The sequence below is a fragment of the Pseudonaja textilis genome, chromosome 1 (genome assembly GCF_049901715.1).
Source record: "Pseudonaja textilis isolate UNSWEBS1 chromosome 1, rPseTex1.2, whole genome shotgun sequence".
Classification (NCBI taxonomy): domain Eukaryota; kingdom Metazoa; phylum Chordata; class Lepidosauria; order Squamata; family Elapidae; genus Pseudonaja; species Pseudonaja textilis.
The window spans coordinates 223,183,672-223,202,204 of NC_141990.1; the positions used below are offsets into that span (position 1 = coordinate 223,183,672).

The window sequence follows — 18,533 nt, forward strand, 5'->3', positions numbered from 1 at the left end:
GCAGTTTCTCTTCCTGGGGTAAAGTCAATTAGGGAAAAAAACCCAATCTGTATTTTAAATCTTTTTTGCAGTTAGTTTCTAATCTCTTTATCTTCAATGCATCTCCTCCAACAAAGTCTTGGAATAATTTTTTTTCCCAAGCCTCTCCCTTCCCACTTGTAACAAAGGGCTTTAAGTTTTTACCTTCTGTTAGAGAGCAGATTTTCCATGTCCATTTGTTAGTTCCATAAGGGAGGGAGAGTAACTTTATCTTTCAAAACTTTCCTTCCCTGCTGAGAACCTCCATTAGAAACATTGTAGCATCCAAAAAGAATAGTAATTTTCCAGGTATTAGATATGTCCTTAAAGTCCCGGTTCAGCCAAGAAAAACTTTCATTTTAAAACTTCCTTCTTCTTCCTCCTGCACATTCTTAATCCAGTTGCTGGCTTCTTCGTGGCGGCCATTGAGACCACCGCTCCACCGCCTTGAGAATAGGGGGTTATTGCCGGCTGGGGAGGGGGTCTGCGATACCCCTCAACCCCTGTCCGGATCCCCCCTATCTTCAGCTACCCCAACAGGGCAGCCTTATCCTCCAGATCCGTCAGGATCAGAGGCACCAAGACAGCTAGCACAGCAGGGATCGCGGAGAAAGCGAATCCCTGCTGTCACCGAAGCCTGGCAAACCGGAAGAGAGGGGAAGTACTTAAAATATATTCTATTCCCAAAGCATTTGTTCCAGATATTATGAAATAATCTTGATTCTTTCTGATAATCCTTGAGTAGCATGAGAAATCTTACTATATGAGAGTAAACAAGCTTGTAGTTCCTCCATATAGCAGCACTGTTGCTCTATGACTGAGCCCCTATTTGCATCTTAAATATCATAGAAGAAAGAGGTTGCTTAGATGTATTCCTCATGACACTGTCTTCATCTCATTCTTGCCCCTGACTGAGAGGAGCCATCAGTAATTTCCAATAGCTTGAAGATTTATAAAATCTGATTAATCAGGTATCCCCTAGGACGGGAACAGCTGGTACTTATGAATCAGTTCAGGTTAGTGCAGCATATCTTTTCGCCTTGTGCCCAAGATACAACGCTCTATTGTAATTTTTTGTGTTTTCCCTCTATGGAAAGAGGAAAACACCCACAGCAGCTCCCTGCAGTCAACTTGTGGTGAGCTTCTTCATGATTAACTTACCTGAAACAAACTCATGCATGCTAAAGCAGGAAAGCCATCTCCTGTAGACCTTTGTGGCGTGCTCGTGTGTGCGCATGCACACACACACACACACACACACTTGAGAGAACTGCTTCATTTTCTGTGCTTTCTCTCCTCAGTTTTTTGGTGAGCTTTTCTGGAGGGTAGCTTCATGCCATGTTACAAAAGACTGAATGGTTTTCCCCCCACTCCAATAAGTTTCCTATGAATTTGAGGGGGTTAAAGCATCTTTATATTGGATGTAGAGACTAGTTGCTTTTCAATGTGGTAGCTTTGCAGATTAGCTTTCAGATTAGCTGCCAACTAGGAGGTTCCCAATGAGGTGATCTGCTCGTGTCCCCATCGGCTTTCTGTGGGGGTTTTGTTTTCTTCTGCTGGAAGAGTAGAGGCATATCCTTGTACTTTTGAGTGTTTGTGCGTGAAAACAAAAAGTGGCTTGTTTATAAGAAAGAGTGACCTATGTACAGCTAGCTGACCAATGAATGTTACAAATGTGATGCCTTATTTTATTGGCAATTAATCTAATATATTTAATACTTTTTATAAATCTTGGACTGGCATTTTTTCCAGGGTATACACACACACATACCTTATATCTATGTATATACACACACATTCTGGAAGGGGGATTTCCAGAAGTGGTTTAATCTACAGTTTGCATCTCTAGGTTGACAAAACGAGGAAACTGGGCATTGCAAACATTTCTTTCTGTGCTTATATATTTATTATGCCTGCCCTCCCTTTTCAGAAGAAATCTTAAATTCATGGGGAAACTCATTTTCCTCTCAGATATACAGCTGATATTCTGAAAGATAACATTCTATTAAATAACACTAGACTGCTATCTCTTGCATAAAGGAAAAAAGGTCCTGCACATAAAACTGAATAAAATTTAGTTGAGAGCCTTTGTAATGCTAATTCTCTACACTGGTTAGTTTGAAGGCGCAATCATGTAATTGCGCTACCTATATTGTAATCTGTACCACAGATTTTTACTGACTAGAGGATAATTATAGGTATCAAAAATGCAGTTCTTTTGATCCTAAATTGCACTTGTTCTAAGATGGCTTCTACAAAGTCTATAATACCAGTGGGAATGGAATTGAACCATTTTAGGCTACTTCAAACATTTGGCTTCCTAAACTCATGGTAATGCTGGGACAAAACAGATATAATATCTAGCAAAAAGGGAGAGAATTCTTGTTTAGAAACAAAATGGCCCAGAATGCGCTCTACTTGCTATTGGTTAAGACAGAGGTGTCAAACTCTGAGGGCTGTATCAGGGTTGTGTTTGACCTTGGGGGCTGGGATGGGTGTGGCCAGGGTGGGTGAGGCTATCACTCGTGTCAGGGTTACCTGTGGTGGCCAGAGTGCTCTGCCATAAACTGGGCTTTCGAGCTCCGTTTCAGCTGCGACAGCCTCCTGCAACCCTCTGCCAGTAAAAACAGAGCTTGGGAGTGCTATTGTCATCCCTCGTGAGATCTATTTTCAGTTGTGATGGCCTCCTGCAACCCTTTGCCAGTGAAAACGAACTCAGGAAAGCTGCACAAAGCCCCCCCAAGCTCCATTTTCCCTGGCAAAGGCGCTGCAGGCTAGTCCTTCGATGTTTCCAGAGCGGCATGGTGGGCCAGTCTAAGCTCCCCGTGGGCCAGATCTGGACCCCGGGCCTTGAGTTTGACACCCATGGGTTAAGATGTTTTAGTGAAGACAACGATAAGGAACATCCATATCACCAAGCTAAAATATGGTGAGCTAGTTCAAGGAGCTGCATGTACCTTGCAAGTATAGATAAATTCTAGTTCACAATGTTGGCTAAGCCCAGGCAACTGGATTAATGTACTAAACCATGAGCTAATGGGTAGGAATGGTGTGCATCTAAGTAAAGGTAGTTCTTGACTTATTACTATAATTGGAATCAGCATTTCCATTGCCAAGCAAGTCGTGCCCAATTTTATTTTTTTTGCTATGGTTTTCAAGTGAATCACTGCAGTTATTAAGTGAATCTGGCTTCTCCCATTGACTTTGTTTGTTGGAAGCCATCTGGAAAGGTTGCAAATGGCAATCACATGACCCCCAGATATTGCAGCCATCATAACTATCAACACATTGGTTGCCAAATGCCCAAATTTTGATTACAAGTGTTGTGGCCTGCCAGACTCAGACAATGCGTTGTAACTGAAGGGTAGCTAAATGAATAATTGTAAGTTGAGGGCTATCTGCATAGGTAAATTATGATTTACCATGGTTCAATTATTTCTAATAATCAAAGATAGATAGTGCCTGATGTTTTTAATGTTCTTTATATTTCTCCTGCTATATTATGCTTGTTATATTTGTGACACTTTTAAATCACTGTGTTATTGTGACAGCCTCTGCTGCTTTTAGGTGACTGTTTAATTTCTTTCCTGACTGGATTTCATTTGTCTTTTAATGTTATGGCATGGAAGAGTTATATGGGCCTAATAATATTTAAGAATAACATCAAAATAGTGCATTAAGAGAGATTAGGGACAAGGATAATGTGCTCAACAGTTTCTCTTGCAGATCCAACAAAAAAATTCTACAAGTCAAAATGGGCTTTTATGTTGTGCCAAAGAAAATTGTCAGTTTTATTTATTTATTGTATTTATACTCTGCCACAATCAATATGATTCTCAGAGGATTCCTCTAAAGTAAATCACATCTTGCTTAGGCTCATTTAACAAGATAGATGTGTCTTTTTATTGTGCAGGGAGAAATTCCTTACCTCTGAACTGTGTTTTTTATAAGTAGGCTTCAGGTAAATTGCCATTCAGGTGATAAATCTGAAGCTGTTTATTCAGAGGTGGTATTCAGCAGGTTCTGACCAGTTCTGGAGAACCAGTAGCAGAAATTTTGAGTAGTTCGGAGAACCGGCAAATCCCACCTCTGACTGGCCCCACCCCATCTATTCTCTGCCTCCCAAGTCCCAGCTGATTGGCTGGGTCTTCTTTTGTTGCCCTGCACAGGAGAACGGAGCTGGAAAGCAGGTTAGTGGGGTGGGGTGGGAATGGAGATTTTGCAGTATCCTTCCCCTGCCACACCCACTAAGCCACGTCCACAGAACCAGTAGTAAAAAATTTTGAATCCCACCACTATGTTTGTCCAAAGCTATTATATGGATCAAAGTTGATGACTTTGACTTTGGAGCACTTTTGGTTCAAACTCTAAAATTCAAGCCCCAGCCCTAAATTAGACCCCTTCATTTTAGAAGGAAGAAAAAATTGAGTTGTTTATTAAAGTCTGGGTAGTTGATTCTAATGTTTTGAGGAGACAGGCTTTTTACAAGCTAATCATTCAGTCTCCTGTAAACCTGAAAACATCAACTGTCTGTTGACACAGAACTGTCTATATATGTGTATATGTATATGAATATGGTATATTTTGAAATGTTGGCATAATTAAGGATAAACTCCATAGCACACAGACTCCAGGTTAAATATTTTCAGAGTCATGCAGGCACAGCAATGAACTAGGAAAATCATGGCTTGACCAAACTTCATAAAAAAAATTGTGATTAATTTTACAGCATGTAGAACATGGCTTACACTTGCTGCTCTTTTTGTGATTTTCCACAATTATAATGTACTGCATAGTGAGTCTTATGAAACCAAATTTCTACAAATGCCATTTGTGGTAACCAAATTAACAACCATAACGTTGTCTGGTTGGAAGCAGAGGGAGATGAAAACCACAGAAAGTAGTCGATGGGACTGGTAATTCCACAAATAGGTATAATTTAAGATGTCTCAGAATGAGAAATGTTATAGCAGAGAGAGAACTGTGATTCAAATAGACAACACAGTAGAAATATTCAAATGAACAACACAGAAGATTAGCTTTTTAGAGAAAAGAATTCAAGACAGGCCCAAAAAACCCTAGTGAGATGGAACTAGGAGAAGGCTCAAGATTTTTTAAACTTAAGGGTATTCTGCAGAAAGGCGAAGATAGCCAAGAAGAAATCTTACATGGATAAAGAGATGATGCCTTAGAAGTAGAGCCTTCTAGATGTCTGTTAAAGACACTGCGGTGAACGAAGTAAAAAAAGAAAAATGGAGAAATAAATGTTTCTCTGAAGGGGTGAACAGAGTAAGATATAGCTGGAGATTTAAACAAATGCAAAGGCAAGTCCCAGGATTTCATAAGCAAGTTATGTAAAAGAGCATTAAAGTGACTAAGGAGGAAGAAATAAGTAGTGAAAGAAACAGTGAGCACAATTAGCAGAGAGAAGCATAAAAGCTTGCAGAGGATTAAGCAACATTCCCGGTTTCCAGAAGCTACATCAGCACCTACTGAACAAAGAGCTGCAAAACCAGAAAGCTGTACTTGCCCTTTATAGGATCAGACTGATAAAGGCTTGCCCAGGTAGAATGCCTCTGCTTAAAGATGATGCAATTCCCAAGTGTAAATAGGATACTGCCCAGGAGTGAAGAGCTGACCCACCCTGTTGTGGCTCTATGACAACTCACCACGCCCAACTTGCCACAGAACAAACTCGCCGTGCGACAAGTGTTATACTAATGTTGAAGAAATACTGGAATAGAATCATTAAAGAAAGGGTGCCAAAATGAAATGCGAATGACAAAAATGAAAATATTTTTAACTATTTTAAATAATTATACTGAATTGTCCCCCAACGAGTTGTCCCATGGTGAGTTGTCCGTGGTGAGTTGGTCATGGTGAGCTGGCTGCAGCGAGTTGCCCCATTCTGGTCTGTTGTTTTCTTATCCAAGTATTGGGGTAGAGCTGGTATCCTAATATCAGTTGTGATGTACTGCAGGTCTTATTAAATTATAATGTGGTATTATATGAGGACAAAGAGGAATAAAACATGTTCTTGGAAATATTATAGAAGAACTATCTTTTGGGGAGAGGGATGATGGGAGACTGCAACTAGTTTAGTGCAGGTGTGTAAGAACAGGTTGGTCACGGCCTGGGAAAAGGAAGTTAGACCTGGGAGACTGAAGTGAATCTGTTTTGGGGAGGCTGCCATTTCTTCAAAAGAGCAGGTGCGCAGCTTGGGTATTTCTTGATTCCCAGCCATCATTAGAATTGCAAGTGATGTGATGGCAAGAAGTACATTTGCACAAGTATGACTAGTGCATGCCAGCTGTTTATTTTTGAGCAAGTTGTCATTTTGCAATGTTTATCTATGCCCTCTTCACTAGTACAACATACTGTACATCCAACTGGTGCACAATGTAGACATCTGGTTCAGGGTATAGGACCATATAATGCTTGTTCTGAAAGATCTGCAGTAGCTGCCAATTGCTTATTAGACATAATTTAGAACCTGGTTTGAAGTTTAAAGCTGTAAATGGTGTTGACCTCATTTTCAGGGGAACTATTTCTCCTGCTATAAACCTGTCCGCTTATTTAGATCAGCAAGCAGACCTTTTTGAAGACGCCCCATATCTAGTATGTGGGTGCATATCTTCCCTGTGTGACCCCAAGCTAAAGAAGTGCACTTAGTTTCCACTGTCCTGGTGTTTAAAAAAATAACATGTCTCTTTTTCACCAATCCTTTAACCTATTTTAGTTTTGTCTTATTCCAATTCCATTTTTATTAGGTTTTATAATTTGCCTTTTAAATTGGTGATAGGACATAAATGGGAGTAATAGGAAATGCATGAAGACCATTCCTTGGCTTAACAGAAGGCATACGGCTTTTGCTAAAGTTTGTAAAACTTTGTTGAATGTTGCAAAGGTGGCAAAAGATAGCGAAGTCCAGAAAAAGGCGACAAATCTTTTTTGTAGGTGAGTTGCTGGTGTAGCTGATGGTTGTGTATTTTGTACAGATAATGAATAAAATGTAACAATGATCACACTGCTATAGGAAAGTAAGGCCAACCCCCTGAACCTTTTATTATTATTTTCCATCCTTTGTCAGATTCACAGAATTTTACAGCAATCCAGAGTTACTATCTTCTATTTGGAAACCACAGCTATTTGTCCATTGCTGCTGCTGCTTTTTTAACATGATAAGAGGGAATCTGTTAAAAAGGGAAAATTGCTGGATATTTTATTTTTGATAGCACTTGGAACCTTCACCCTGGAGGTAGCCAGTGTGTAAAATGTTGTTCTTCACAAAGAAATGACCTGTGCTTCTCAGTGGAAATATGATTGCATAGAGTATTAAGATATTCAAGATACACCATTGTCTTGGAGTAAATATAAGATGAAATGTGTGCCTTCATAAATACAAGATGAAGATTTTCATGGCTAAATAATGTCTTCAGAAGTATCAACACTGTGACTTTGAAAAACAATGTAAAATTTATTACTTGCATTTTGTTGGTGGTGCATGTTGAAATTTTTGTTGGTGGTGCATATGGAAATTTTGCCTGTATAATTTTGAACTTATTTGATATATCTGAACTGTGATGCTCCCCATCATACTAAAAAAGCTAATTTATCTGCTGTAGAACTCCTCCATTGGCTATATCTATGAAAAGTATATGAAGTACATTGTCAGGATTGCTAATAGGAGAACTCCAAAAATACTGTACATGTGCAGAGTCTTAGATTTGAGACGGAAGAACTCCAGACTTGAGATGTCTCCAGAAGGCCAATGGGTATGCCAGTCAAGACAAAGGTAGAACTTGCTAGGTTTTGCCATGAACGAACCTCCTGGACCCTATGGCATTTGCAGCTAAGCAGCACAAGAAGTATCTGGAATTATGGATCATGCCAGGAAAGCAATATTTAACATGATAGTGGAGACAATGGGAGACAACCGAGGTTATTTTCATGATTGCATGCTATGGTCTATTTTTTGCTTTCTTTCTGAATCATCTGCTCTGTGCTAGACACTGATGTTTGGAGCTGTATGTGGTGGCCAGGTGTGTATAGGGGCTGTGGTAGAGTGGCTGGCTGGTGTGTAACCCCTTCACTGAGGAGGCTCTTTGCTTCTCTGCTGGTAGCCTTGAAGAAGAATTGAAGATTCGGCTCCAATTTGATGGCTAAATATCAAGTGCTGGACTGTGAGTTTCTCATTATGAATGAAAGATTGCTTTCTTCCTCCGGTGTGAACCCAGAGTAGGAACTGGGGTGGCAGTGAACGAGAAGGCAACCCCTTTCCAGTTGGTGGGAGCAGAAAGGGAAGGGCTCTGTGAATGCCAAGGTGTATGAGTACACAGTCCATCTGGGGCCTTGGCCACTACACAATAAGAGAGCAAATGAGGCTTTGAATCGAATCACACCCACCTAACCTCTCCCCTCTAATGGAACTTGTCACTCCCCGTGGCTTATGGATGAATTGAGGGAGATGAAATGAGAGGAGACATTTGGAGTGTTGCTGGTGCTCAGCAAGGGATGAACTCCACCAAAGTGGGTTGGAGATGCTATAAAGGCCTGCCTCACAGCTGTAAGGGCAGCAAAGCCCTATTACAGGTAGTCCTCGACTTACAACTGTTCATATAGTGACTGTTCAAAGTTACAACTACATGAAAAAAGTGACTTATAACTATTTTTCACAATTACGACCTGTGCAGGATCCCCATGATCGTGTGATCAAAATTTAGATGCTTGGCCTGGCAACTGGTTCATATTTATGATGGTTGCAGCGTCCCAGGGTCATGTGATTCCCTTTTGTGACCTTCTAGCATGCAAAGTCAATTCACTTAACAACCAAGTTACTAACTTATCAACTGCAGGGATTCACTTAACAACTGTGGCAAGAAAGGTCATAAAATGGGGCAAAACTCACTTATCAAATGTCTCATTTAATGACAGAAATTTGGGGCCCAATTGTGGTTGTAAGTCGAGAATTATCTGTGCTACTCTGCCCTTATTTCATCAATAGATAACAATCCTCTGTCCCTGTTTAGAGTAGCAGGAGCCCTCCCGAGTGGGGGGGGGCGGGGGGGGCTCAGAGAACCTCTTAAAGAGGCGTGTGGAAGAATCTATTTAGCATCCGCCATTGCTTGGATTCAGTCGGAGCTGGACATGGCCTTGTTACAGATGCGAAGGAGACACCTGGTGGAGAGGTGGGGGAGACTTGCCTGGTTATCTGGAGACTATTTGAACTTGTCGAACCCAAGGAGGTGGGATAGGTCCTCAGGGTTGGGCATTAAACACCCGCAGTGGCAGCGGAAACTAGGAAATTCTTCGCACAGCTTCAGGTTGTGCATCAGTTATGCTGGTTCCTGGCTTGGGGGGAGGGGGTTTCCACTGACAGTCATGCTGTAGTCATTCCTAGAGTATTATAACAAGCTCTGTATGAGATTGCTCTTGAAGAGTATCTGGAAGCTTCAACTGGTACAGAATGCAGTGGTGTTGAAAGTTATGTGTGCTTCTAGAATAGCATATCACACCTCTGCTCCATAACTTCACAGGTTGCTGGTTTGCTTCTGGGTTCAATTCATTTGCTGGTTTTAACATTTAAAGCCTTCATGGCATGAGTCTGAGTTATCTGAGTGCAGCTTCTTTCTAATTATATTTACCCCTCCCACCAAATCTGGTAGAGAAGGCATGTTGTAGATACCAGTTCCAGGACGTGGGTTTTCTCTCCTGTGGCACCTACCTTGTGGAATATTCTCCCCCTTAAAGTGAGGTTAGATTTATCCCTGTTAATATTCCAGATGTTTCTTAAGACCTAGTTGTATTATCAAGACTGGAGGTCTCAAGGGACCAGGGAAATCCCAAGATGACTTCCCTACCATGAGCCATGAGCAGTGGTTAGAGTGCAGTACTGCAGGCTAACTCACTGCTCACTCCAAGAGTTCAATTCTGAAAGACTCAAGGTTGACTCAGCCTTCCATCTTCCATCTTCTTTGGTAAAATGAGGACCCAGATTGTTGGGGGAAAATATGCTGGCTCTGTAAACCACTTAGAGAGGGCTGTAAAGCACTATGAAGGGGTATATAAGTCCAAGTGCTATTGCTAGGCTATTGCATTTAACATATATTTATTGTCTTAATTGTTCTATGCTGCCCAGACTCACTTTGTGTGAGATGGACGGCCATATAAATTTGATAAATAGAAATAATTTAAACAACTCATCCGTTCCACTTTGAGCAGAAATGTGTCTCTAAATCAGATGCAATGTCATCTAAAGATCAATATTATGGATGTTTTTCCAGAAATTTTAAAGAAATACAATTAGGTTGTGGTCCTTTTCTTCTTTCTATATGCAAGCATAAAAAACTTCTGCATTTTTTCCAAGAGAAACTGGCACGATAACTCACTAAATGTCTAGCAAAGAGCTTGGTGTTAGGCTATTTCCTTGTTTGACATTTATAGTATCTTAAAGTGTTACCCAAACATCTCTGTGTCAACAGTAATGAAGACAGATTTTATATGGCCTCGGTGTTAATTGGCTAATGCACATCAGTGAGGAAAGAGCATTAGCTATGAATTCTACCCTCTGACTTTCTTTTCCTCTTTCATCTACAGAATAAATTTTGTTTTTTTCTGGAGATGTGAAGATGCTATTATCAACAAATTATTCCACTGTATTTTCAAGAAACACAGTAGCCCTGCAAGACATGCAATTGTGTGAAGGTAGTATACATACCTTTATATGCATACATTTACATCTATAAATAATTTTTGGAACTTAGGTTTCACAGAAGACAATCCAAATAGTTTATCAAGCAAATAGATTTCTGAACTAATTTGTGCACCATCCCTAGAACTTCCCAAACCAGTTATAATAGTTTCTTTTGAATTATTTTTGGCTCAAATCATTTTCCTCTTGATGGTTCTAATTTAAAATAAAAGTTCCTTTCAAATAATAAGAATTTTTCAAAGATGCTTCCTTATGCTTTTGTTTTAAACACACAAAATACGATTTGTACAATTCATTGAGATGTATGGGTGTTCTGACTGCAAGATGAAATGGTCAATCATGCTCTTAATTTTCCTGATTTAACCCGCTGCTGACTTTCGTCTACTACCATGTTGCACAAACTGTTATAGAAAAGGGAAATCACAAAATTTGTTATTTTTTTTCTTTCCCACAAGAATAGCGACTTCTTTTTCCATGCTATAATGCAACAGACATGATGGGTATTAATCTAATGCTCTAATATTTCCCAAACCAGGAACACATCCTTCAGGTTTTGCTGTGTTGGATTCTGGCGACCTCCCACTCATCATGGTTGTGATGCTTCAATATGAAATATATAATTAATTGATAGGGTATTGAAATGAAACTACCCCCTGTTCCCAGGACATGTCACTATGCTGTGCAATTTTTTTCTCCATTTAGTCTCTGATTCTATATATGACGCTGGGGAAACAAATCTTCCATTTGACAAAAAAACTGTGAAGTCTGCAGACATTATGTTTACAATCTTTCTGATGATCGCAAATAATCTTCATTCTCCACTTCATAGTCAGACATCTGGTTTGGCCTTGAGCAGACCTGGGCTATCATGGACACTCCTGAACAGAATGGTGGGCAAGAAAGCAGTGGTATAGAAATCCTGAAACATAGTCCCACCCTCTGTTGAGTAATAAGAGTATTCAGATTTAACTTCTAGCATGAGGATATATATTTTCTCTTTGTATATATTTACTACCCATATCTCCACTGCTTGCCTTCTAGGGAAAAATGGTTTTTAAAAAGGATACCAGACTTGGAGAAGTGGCTTAAGAGTTAAGTTAGTATCTTCAAAACAATGCCTATTGTTATAAACTCCCGAATATCTTTTATTTTAGGATTTCCATGTTGAGATCTCACAAGCCTATCTTGCTTAAAAAAATTTAGAAAGGAGAGAAGGCAAGTAAAAAATAATTAAGCAAGTAAAAATAATTATAAAATATTTTGATGGGGTATTTGATTTGATTCAAAGTCCTTACATACTATAGATCTTTTACAAATGATTTTCCAAATGTATAAAAAAAAATAAAGCCCCTTTCTTCTGGTTTTTCCAGTTAAAGTTTCAATTCATGATCCATAAAGCCTTCAAAACTGTGGGAAGGAAACAGGAAAACTTCACAGGATCAGCAGGAAGATCGGGTGATGAATATCTCTGCATTCATTCGTTTGATACAGCTGGGCTAAATAAAATCACTTGGAAGCCAAGGCTTCTTGGGCTGCATATACAGCTCAGGATCAGGCCTGCAAAGAGGAAAGTCTCTCGAGAATTACTCTAAAGAAAGTGATCACTGAATAAATTAAGAATGGATATGTTCTTCTTCTGACGGTTTACACTGTTGAATTCCAGAGTAAGTTCCTAATAACTATCAAATATTAGATCTGTAGATAAATGTGACAAATAGCCTTTGAAGCTGTTGGTTAAGGATGTTGACATTCAAAGCTGATAATGCAACAGGGCTCTCCAGAATACCCCTGCAAAGAAGTCTGAAAGATATGTCAAGAACACTTAATTCTGTACATATTGTAATTTATGGTTTTATGATAGATATTAAGTGTTCTGACAGTAACAGATATTAAGTGTTCTGACAGTGACAGTTGAGAACGTCATTTTTTGCTTCCCAGAAAAATAGTATCAGTTAAATGCAGTTGTGCCTTTCCAACTGAACCTATGGATAACAGAAGTAAAGGAGAGACTATATGTATCTTTTCTTCCCAACAGCTCCCTGGGACCCCCAGAAGGTATGTTCCTGGGAAAACCTCTACAGTAATACCTAAGTTTACTATGAGTATACACAGAAGATTCACATCTCTCTCTTCCTTTTACAGAATCTTCCATTGGCTCGAAAATTCTTAAAAGCAATGCGATTTTCCCTCCCAACTTATGAAAAGGACCAAAGGATATAACTTATGATTATTATAAAAAGCACAATTTCTCATTAAAGATTCTAATTACAAAAGAAGTAATGATATAAAAACTGTACCAACACAAGAGCCAGAAAGGATGGTAGCAAATGCAGACATTAGAGAATTTTAAATAAATGACATTTCAGATTTTAAAAGATAACAAAATAGTTTTAAAATAATAATACATATCACCACTGGACTAAGGGGGAAAAAAATCAGTGGTCCCTATGCTATACCAGGCACAATGGGTCTTTCCCCACCTCCATTAACCATTGCATAAACAGAATCTAGCAACCTCTTTTGTCTGCCATGTTCCTTGGTATTGTCTTAATCTTTTCCCCAATCCATGAGCCAGACACTCTTAAATCATTCTCAGCTATACTGTGATAAAATGTTAGATCCTCCCTTACTTTGTCACTGTCCAAAGGCAGCCAACCTCAAGATGTATACAATCTATTAGGCTTTTGTATCTTGAGCTTAAAACAGAAACAACAGACTCAGGACAGAGAATGGCAGTGGGAGCTCTATATGGTGCTGGTAGACTTTTCTGCCAGTTCAGATGGGTAAAAGGTTCTGTCATTCAACAGTTGGGAAAGGCAGCTGTCTACTATAGGGCTCTAGCTAGGAAAGGCCTCATAATGCAGTGTAGCATACTTGCTTGCAGAGAGGAATCTCCAACCTTGGAATCTATTTCTGCACAATGCTGCACAGGAAGTGTGTAAGTACTGTAGAGCCTTTTGGGGTATAACTAAGACAAAGTTCTCAAAATCCCTTCCACCCCCAATGAGGGAGCTCAGGTGCCAGAACCTCCCCAAGGCTTTGCCAACTGAGGGTAAACGGGGAAAAAAAGAAAACGGTCATACAATAGCTCTGTTTTCCTGCCACAAAAACTCATTCACATCAAGTCCAGAAGGCAAAAATAAAGGCTAGGCTCAGTGATTCAAGATCACAGCCCTCCCATTCTCCTAGCTTATACTCAGGAAGAGGAGAAAAACTGCACTAGAAGGCAATCTTTAAAAAAAAACCACTTTATTTTAAAACCTGAACAACCACCTTTCACTCCCCAAGTGGAAGAAAAGAGTTTCTCCCATACCTTGTGCCTTATTAGCATGAGAACAGACTAACAACACTGGGAAATGATTATTCTACTGTCCTTTTTTTCTCCTGTTTGGATTTTTCTGCTGATATGTCTTTTGCCCTCCAATAAATTAATATCACTGTGAAGTACATTTAAAGTATCAATTCTTGCTCAAACAGGAGACACATTGACATTTCACCATTTGAAAAGTGCAGTTGGTAAAACAATACAACATAAATATGAAAGGCTGCATTAAGCTGCTGAATTTTCTAGGAAAGATATACTAAAACTGGTAACTGACCAGTGATGAATCTTCTGCAGTATGGGAAATGGCATCTTCTAAACTTAGTTCCTTCTTCCCATCCTTTTCCATAGGCCTATAGCAAACAAAAGTGTATTCTAAGTAAATGTTAAAACTGAAACGGTATAATTGACTTAATTACTTTTTTCATAAAGACATTTGATGTTGAAAATGTTGGTGCCTGCTATAAATAAAAGGTAATTAAAAATCCATATACTTTTATTCTAACATACAGGTAGTTCTCTACTTGCAACCATTCATTTAGTGACCATTTGAAGTTAGAACAGCATGGAAAAAAGTGACTTATGGTAATAAGTCAAGGACTACCTATAGTAAAATAGATTTATGGAGTATAAACCTTTAATTATGTAAGAAACATTTACAATTGCATATAAGATCTAGAACTCAATCAAAACCATGAGCAGAATTACAGAAAGAAAAAAAGAGTAATATAAAAAAAAATCTTTATGTAACGAGCAGTGGGAACTTGTTTTTAAAAAAGCAATTGTCCAAATAATTACGTTTAAAAAATATAGGACCATTTAAAATAAGAAATAAGACAATCCTCTTAATTACAGAAGAGACAAACTTTTTTTCCGTTTAAATCAGTCATTATCATAAGAAGATCAGACTGAATAGAATTCCCATCTATCCATCCAAAACATACTTTTGGGAGAAGGGAACATATATCAGGCTAGAGCATGGTTTAAAACAAATTGTAGTTTTGTTTTCTCAGTTTTTTTCAGACAGGACAAAAAAGATCAACAAGGATGGACTGAAAAGTATCAATTATTTTGCTACATTTTCAAAACCTATATATTGTATGCATGTTTTAACTTTGGGGAACAGTAATGGCTCCAATTGTACAGTACTGAGTGGTTAGGTTTACTAGGGGGAGATAGCAAATCTGTTTCATGGATTGTAAAAAATGTACTGTGTACGATACTTTTAAAAATTGTATTACTAATGATGAAAATGCAGCTGATTCATCTGCAACTGATCTCTAGGATACTTACCTGATCTCACATTCTGGCTCTAATTCAAAGTCAAATTCCAGGTCCGTAGTCTTAGCTACTTTGTGCTGTGAAGACTCCTCTGAAATTTTTCTCTTTCTTAGTAATTCAAGCTGGGTGCAAAACAAACTATCTTCAGTGGGTTAAACAAACACAGACTCCTTATAGCAGCTTTTAAGAGAGCTAGCATTTCCCATGTAGCGTGCATCCCTGTTGCCCAGTCTTTTTCTTTTAATTACTATATATTTGACCTTCAATCTGACCCTATCAACTTCCTTGCTTTGTATTGTAGAGCCTTATATATTTCCATAGTGACTATGATACATTCTTTTTAAATAAGGACAAATTATGTTTTAAAAATGATAATTATAGTTAAGTCCACTATTTCAATTATGTATTATCTATAAAAGTCATTCATTTCTTACTCCACTTCTATCTAGCTTCAGTCAAGGCTGCTAACAAGTAACATAACATTATGAAATTAATAATAAAGCCAGTATAATTTATAACAGTTAGAGCATAAAAATAAACTCAATAAAAATATCTATACATGTAAACTAATCACCCAGATATAGTAATAAAGGAACAACTAAGCTTTTGTGGGTTTCCAAAAGGTAAGGAAGGAGGCAACTGATCCCATTTTAAGGGGCAAGATATTCCATTTGAAGGGAGCCCAACAGAAATTGTGTTAGCCCTTTGAGGGAAGCCTAGTCAGAAAACAGATTCAACATGAATTCATGTAGGATCTTGAATATCTTGTGTTTTCTTTCCCTTTTTTGCCCATAGGAATTAAGATAGGGTCAATTTGAATTTCTTGCTAGTATTTTGTTTCCTGGATTTAAAACACATTTTCAAAACTTTTGTTATTTAGTTTCTCCAAGTTTATTTCTGACTTATTCACATCTAAGCCACACCACCTCACCAGCACTTCATGAGGGGGTGACTGACCATCCATCCATCCTTCCATCCACTATTCAAAAAGTCTTTAAAACATGGGCTAGGATGGCTGGCAGAATTCTTATGGGAATATTTAATATACATTGTATGCTTTATTGCTCTGTTTGGATATCAGCTTCTGTATTCTTTTATTTTCAAATTATTTTAAACGTTATATCTATAAACACACAATGATTAGATGATAAGGACGTGAGGGGCTATTATCAGTTCCTTCTACTCCATGCATGGTCTTCCAACATAATACATAGTTCTATATATCAGTTCACTGTCCCTATTTACCTTTAACCCTAAGATTAAAACACCTTTGTGCCCATTAGTGCCATCAAGCGTGTTAAATTTCATATTAATCCCCAAGATTTCCTGTTTTCCTGTTCTGTCACTTCCAGGAAGCTGGAATAATGAGAGCAGCTGCATGAACTCTTTTGAACCTCCCTACAATCCCAAAGGCAAAGAACTTCCAAAAATAGAGAAAGAACTTCCTCACATGGACAACTTACTGTTGTGAGATGTTCTAGTGCAGCAAAACGTTCCTCCCATGTTGCTGTGGATTTCTCAAACGCTTCATGCCTTTTCAACAGTTTCTCTACACCTTCCACAGTTTGGCCATAATCACCACTAAACAGGTAGGGCTCCTGGGCAATGAGCCAAGCCTCAGCCACTGAAGCATCTCTGGAAAACTGACACACCTCTAGCACTGTTTTGGGAGAAACAAACGTGCAAACAAATAAGCAAAAAGGAACATTACATATAGTCAGGACCTTCAAATGAAGGCAAAGATCAATCCCCCCTTACTTAGAATTATTCGAAGATCTGGATTTTCATTTCTATAGAGAGAGAATTCCATTTGCACAGAACAGTACAAAGAGATGAGCCGCTTTATGCAGTACTCACACAAGCGAAGCCAGTCCCAGCGTTTATCCCACTTTTCCATCATCTCCCTCCTCTTCTCTGTCAGTTGTAGCAACTTGTCTTTTATCTAAAAAGAAAAAAAATGGTTTTTTTGGGCTAACGATTTTTTATACGTTTTGTCTTATTTGTTCACATTTCATTTTGTGTTTCCCATTGAAAAAGAAGCTCCATTTGGTTTATTCATGACAATATTATAAAAACATTTGAAAATTCACTGTAGGTTACTTTGCAGAAGATTGTGCCCAGATAGTGTGCAATAAATCAGAGACAAATTCAATTGTCATATAATGCAGCCATTGTGTAGAATCTCTGCGCCCAGAGATGCTTCAACTTTACTTTAAATTGATGTGATACTCTCAACTAAATTAAAGTATAAAGTACAATCAAAATCACAAACAAAATACGAGTGAAAAACTAAGATGTAAGCTGTACATCATAGCAGCAAGCCTATTTTTGGAAAGTGTGTTGCTCCGTTTGTTCCTCTTTAAGCAGTAAAACCTCAAGGGTCAAGAAACAAAGTAAGAATACTGAACTTTCTCATCTGTTCAAGCTTTCCTCAATGCCTTCCAAATACATTTTCACTAAGCAGGCTTATGTCCACTCTCAGGGAAGGCTGAGAGAATAAAGTAACAAGGGAAGCCTGCCTATTTGCATCCTTTAAATGATAGTTTTCAGAGTGGGAAATCTGATGCGTAAAAGTAGATTTTGTTCTTTTGTTCCCTCATTAGTCTGAGTACTAGGCAAAAACACAAAGAGCCACCTTTGGTAACTGAAGGAGACCCTTCTTTGTGTTTTTTTTTCTGCCTTTAAGATGAATTTGGAGCTCAACAAGTTTTCTTAGTGTTTATCACTAACAAATCAAAATATATGCCTCTCTTTTCATTCACAACTAAGTCCTTACAAGATTCTGAGAATTAAGAATGAGGAAAGAATTATCTCATTTCCAGCAACCGATGGTATTACTTACGCCTTTAAAATCTAGATGGGACAACACTTTAGAGTGCTGTAAACAAAACAGATGCTTAAATCTCTTGTAAAACCTGCCATGGAGCTCACACTCACCTCAGCTGCATCATGGAGCTTGCGCTGCAGTAAAGTTTTCCCAAGATCAATGCAGGCAGTGAAACTTTTATCCCTAGTGGCTATCTCAGACTTTATGTCCTGATGGTATTTCATCAACAATTCCACAGATGACACATCCCTTAAATTAAGTACAAACAATTCTTAATGAGAAAATAGAACATCAGGATGATTTTAGAGGTAATATTTTACATCTCTGAATATAAATTGAGAGGCATTGTTAAGAGTGCCACTGACTCATTATGC

At 38.5% G+C, this 18,533-nt stretch overlaps 1 protein-coding gene across 6 annotated transcripts in view; it reads right to left on the reverse strand.

The window, feature by feature from the left end:
- The window catches only part of SPTB (spectrin beta, erythrocytic), a 119,560-nt gene that overhangs the window by 11,516 nt on the left and 89,511 nt on the right, over nucleotides 1–18,533 (reverse strand). For 5 of the 6 annotated variants that reach the window (XM_026708072.2, XM_087920651.1, XM_087920649.1 and 2 more), the window contains 5 exons: nucleotides 18,270–18,408; nucleotides 17,190–17,274; nucleotides 16,796–16,992; nucleotides 15,345–15,454; nucleotides 14,329–14,404 (listed from right to left, as the gene is read on the reverse strand). In XM_026708072.2, coding sequence (XP_026563857.1) covers nucleotides 14,329–14,404; nucleotides 15,345–15,454; nucleotides 16,796–16,992; nucleotides 17,190–17,274; nucleotides 18,270–18,408 — 607 coding nt within the window. Of the gene's footprint in view, nucleotides 1–11,850; nucleotides 12,287–14,328; nucleotides 14,405–15,344; nucleotides 15,455–16,795; nucleotides 16,993–17,189; nucleotides 17,275–18,269; nucleotides 18,409–18,533 lie in introns of those variants that run through there. The other variant, XM_087920653.1, reaches the window with a different exon arrangement.